General features: G+C 39.5%; 1 protein-coding gene across 1 annotated transcript; it reads left to right on the forward strand.

Annotated features, from left to right (window-relative positions):
- Positions 1-411: 411 nt before the first annotated feature.
- On the forward strand, positions 412-2,185 carry LOC137810610 (DNA ligase-like protein, putative (DUF1645)). The gene has a single exon (XM_068611968.2). The coding sequence runs from the start codon at positions 1,181-1,183 to the stop codon at positions 1,979-1,981; it is 801 nt and encodes a 266-aa protein (XP_068468069.1). The 5' UTR covers positions 412-1,180; the 3' UTR covers positions 1,982-2,185.

Raw genomic sequence — 2,185 nt, forward strand, 5'->3', positions numbered from 1 at the left:
AATAAGTAAGAACGCAACGATGATTGTATGAGTGTAAAATATGTGAGTGTAAGAATATTAGATATGATCAATTGTATTTTTTGAAAAATTTGTATTTATAGATTTTTTTATGGTAACTTTTAGGTTGATCGAATGATAACCATTTATAACTTATAAATAACCATTTAATAATAAAAGCTCATAACCATTTAATAATAAAACCTCTTTGTCTATCTAACTATATTGACAAGAATGAAAATTCTAATATCGAAATTTTGAGAAATTAAACGATTGAACTCTTAAATTCTGGAATCAATACTTTGGTACCCAAAACCTTCTTATCGCTTAAATCAAAATTTCAATAATTAATAAAAACTGAATAGAGTAAATCTTTGGATATAGAGTCCCTATAAATACAACACCAGCGTGAATTTGTAAACCATACTTGAATTTTACCGAGTTAAAATCATAACTTCAAATGAGAACACTTTAACAGAGAGAATAAAAAGTTGACTTCACTCATCTTTAGGACAAAAAATAATAAATGTGAGCCTCACATTGATACACCGAAGCAACTTCTAAACCCTTCTTCGTGCGTGTTCTCATTAAGCTAATAGTTGAGAAGCTTCAGCAGCAAGAAAATCACCTAAGCAATTACGCAACAGCAGTTAGTGAAGCAAAAGTCATCACTGAGATCAGCCACTGCCACTTCCATTAATTATCATTACATAACCCGTGAACTCTGCATCACATCAATAATAGTCATGCACAAATTTAAATATTTTTTCAACCTACAACAATATCTCCACATTAGAACCACCCATTTTAAAAAACACCAAGCTTTCAAATTTGGACTTCAACTCTTCTTATTGGCGGATTCCCTTCTGGAAGAAACCACGAAGAAGAGCTGAGTCTACGTGTTCTTCCTTCTCCACCAACGAACAAACACGTGGGACGTGTGAGAACACTTTTAACAAAAAAAAAGCACGCAAAGGGCCAAAAATTTGAAAGTTGAAATTCAAAAGACCAAATACATTTCAATACCCTCTACCTCACACCCCGCATATATAAACCCAACCATTCCCCTTCTCACCCTTCAATCAAATATCTGCATCTCCAAAAACCTTCTTTATATAATAACCGTCGTTTCGGTTTTCTTGCCAAAACACACACAACACGCAAACGCAACACACTCACTGAAATGCAAGCCGTTTCGCGCTCACCTACACCCTCCATGTTTGGGGATTCTTCTGACGAGTTCACCCGCTCTGCTGGAAACTTCGAACGCGATTTCATTGCAAAACTCAAAATCGATGAACACAAAAACGAAGAAGAATACAAAAACGAAGAAGAACACAACGAAGGTGAGGTAGAAGAAGAAAGCGAACACGGAGAAGAGGATGAGGAATTTAGCTTCATGCTTGTGAATTCCGACGGATCGCCGATCTCCGCCGACGACGCCTTCGACAACGGTCAGATTCGTCCGTTGTTTCCGATTTTCAACCAGGATCTTCTCTTCTCCGATGATTACGATGGCGGCGTCCATCCGCCGATAAATCTATTCGTCGAACATCCGGAAGATTCGCTGTCGCCGTCGATGTCGCCTTCGACGGGCAAACTTGTGGAATCTCCGCCGCCGGAGGGATCGTACTGCGAGTGGAATCCAAAGGCTGCGGTGAAGAGCAACTCCACGGGATTCTCGAAGCTGTGGAGATTCCGCGATGTGAAACTGCGAAGCAACAGCGACGGGAAGGACACGTTCGTGTTCTTGAACCACGCGCCGGCGGCGAAGCCAGCGGAGAAGGCGAGAGGCGTGATGGTGAAGAAGGTTGAGGTGAAGAAGGGGAAAACTACATCGTCGTCTGCGCACGAGAAACATTACGTGATGAACAGAGCGAGGAAAGAGAGCGATAAACGCAAGTCGTACTTGCCGTACAGGCAAGATCTGTTCGGGTTCTTCTCCACTTCCCACGGATTGAGCAGGAATGTTCATCCTTATTGAGAATCATTTTTTCTCATCTCATTGATTCAAAAATTTTATTGATTTGTATGTAGATAATGGTTTGAAATTCCCCAACCTAACTAGGTGTAATTATAATTAAATTGGATCATAATGTCGTGTTCTAGAGTTCAAATATTTGGACATACTCTATTTTTTGTGTGGAAAGAGATGATCAGAGAATTGCAATCAGCAGTATTATTTTTC

This window comes from Phaseolus vulgaris, chromosome 2 (genome assembly GCF_051622355.1).
Source record: "Phaseolus vulgaris cultivar YP4 chromosome 2, ASM5162235v1, whole genome shotgun sequence".
NCBI lineage: Eukaryota > Viridiplantae > Streptophyta > Magnoliopsida > Fabales > Fabaceae > Phaseolus > Phaseolus vulgaris.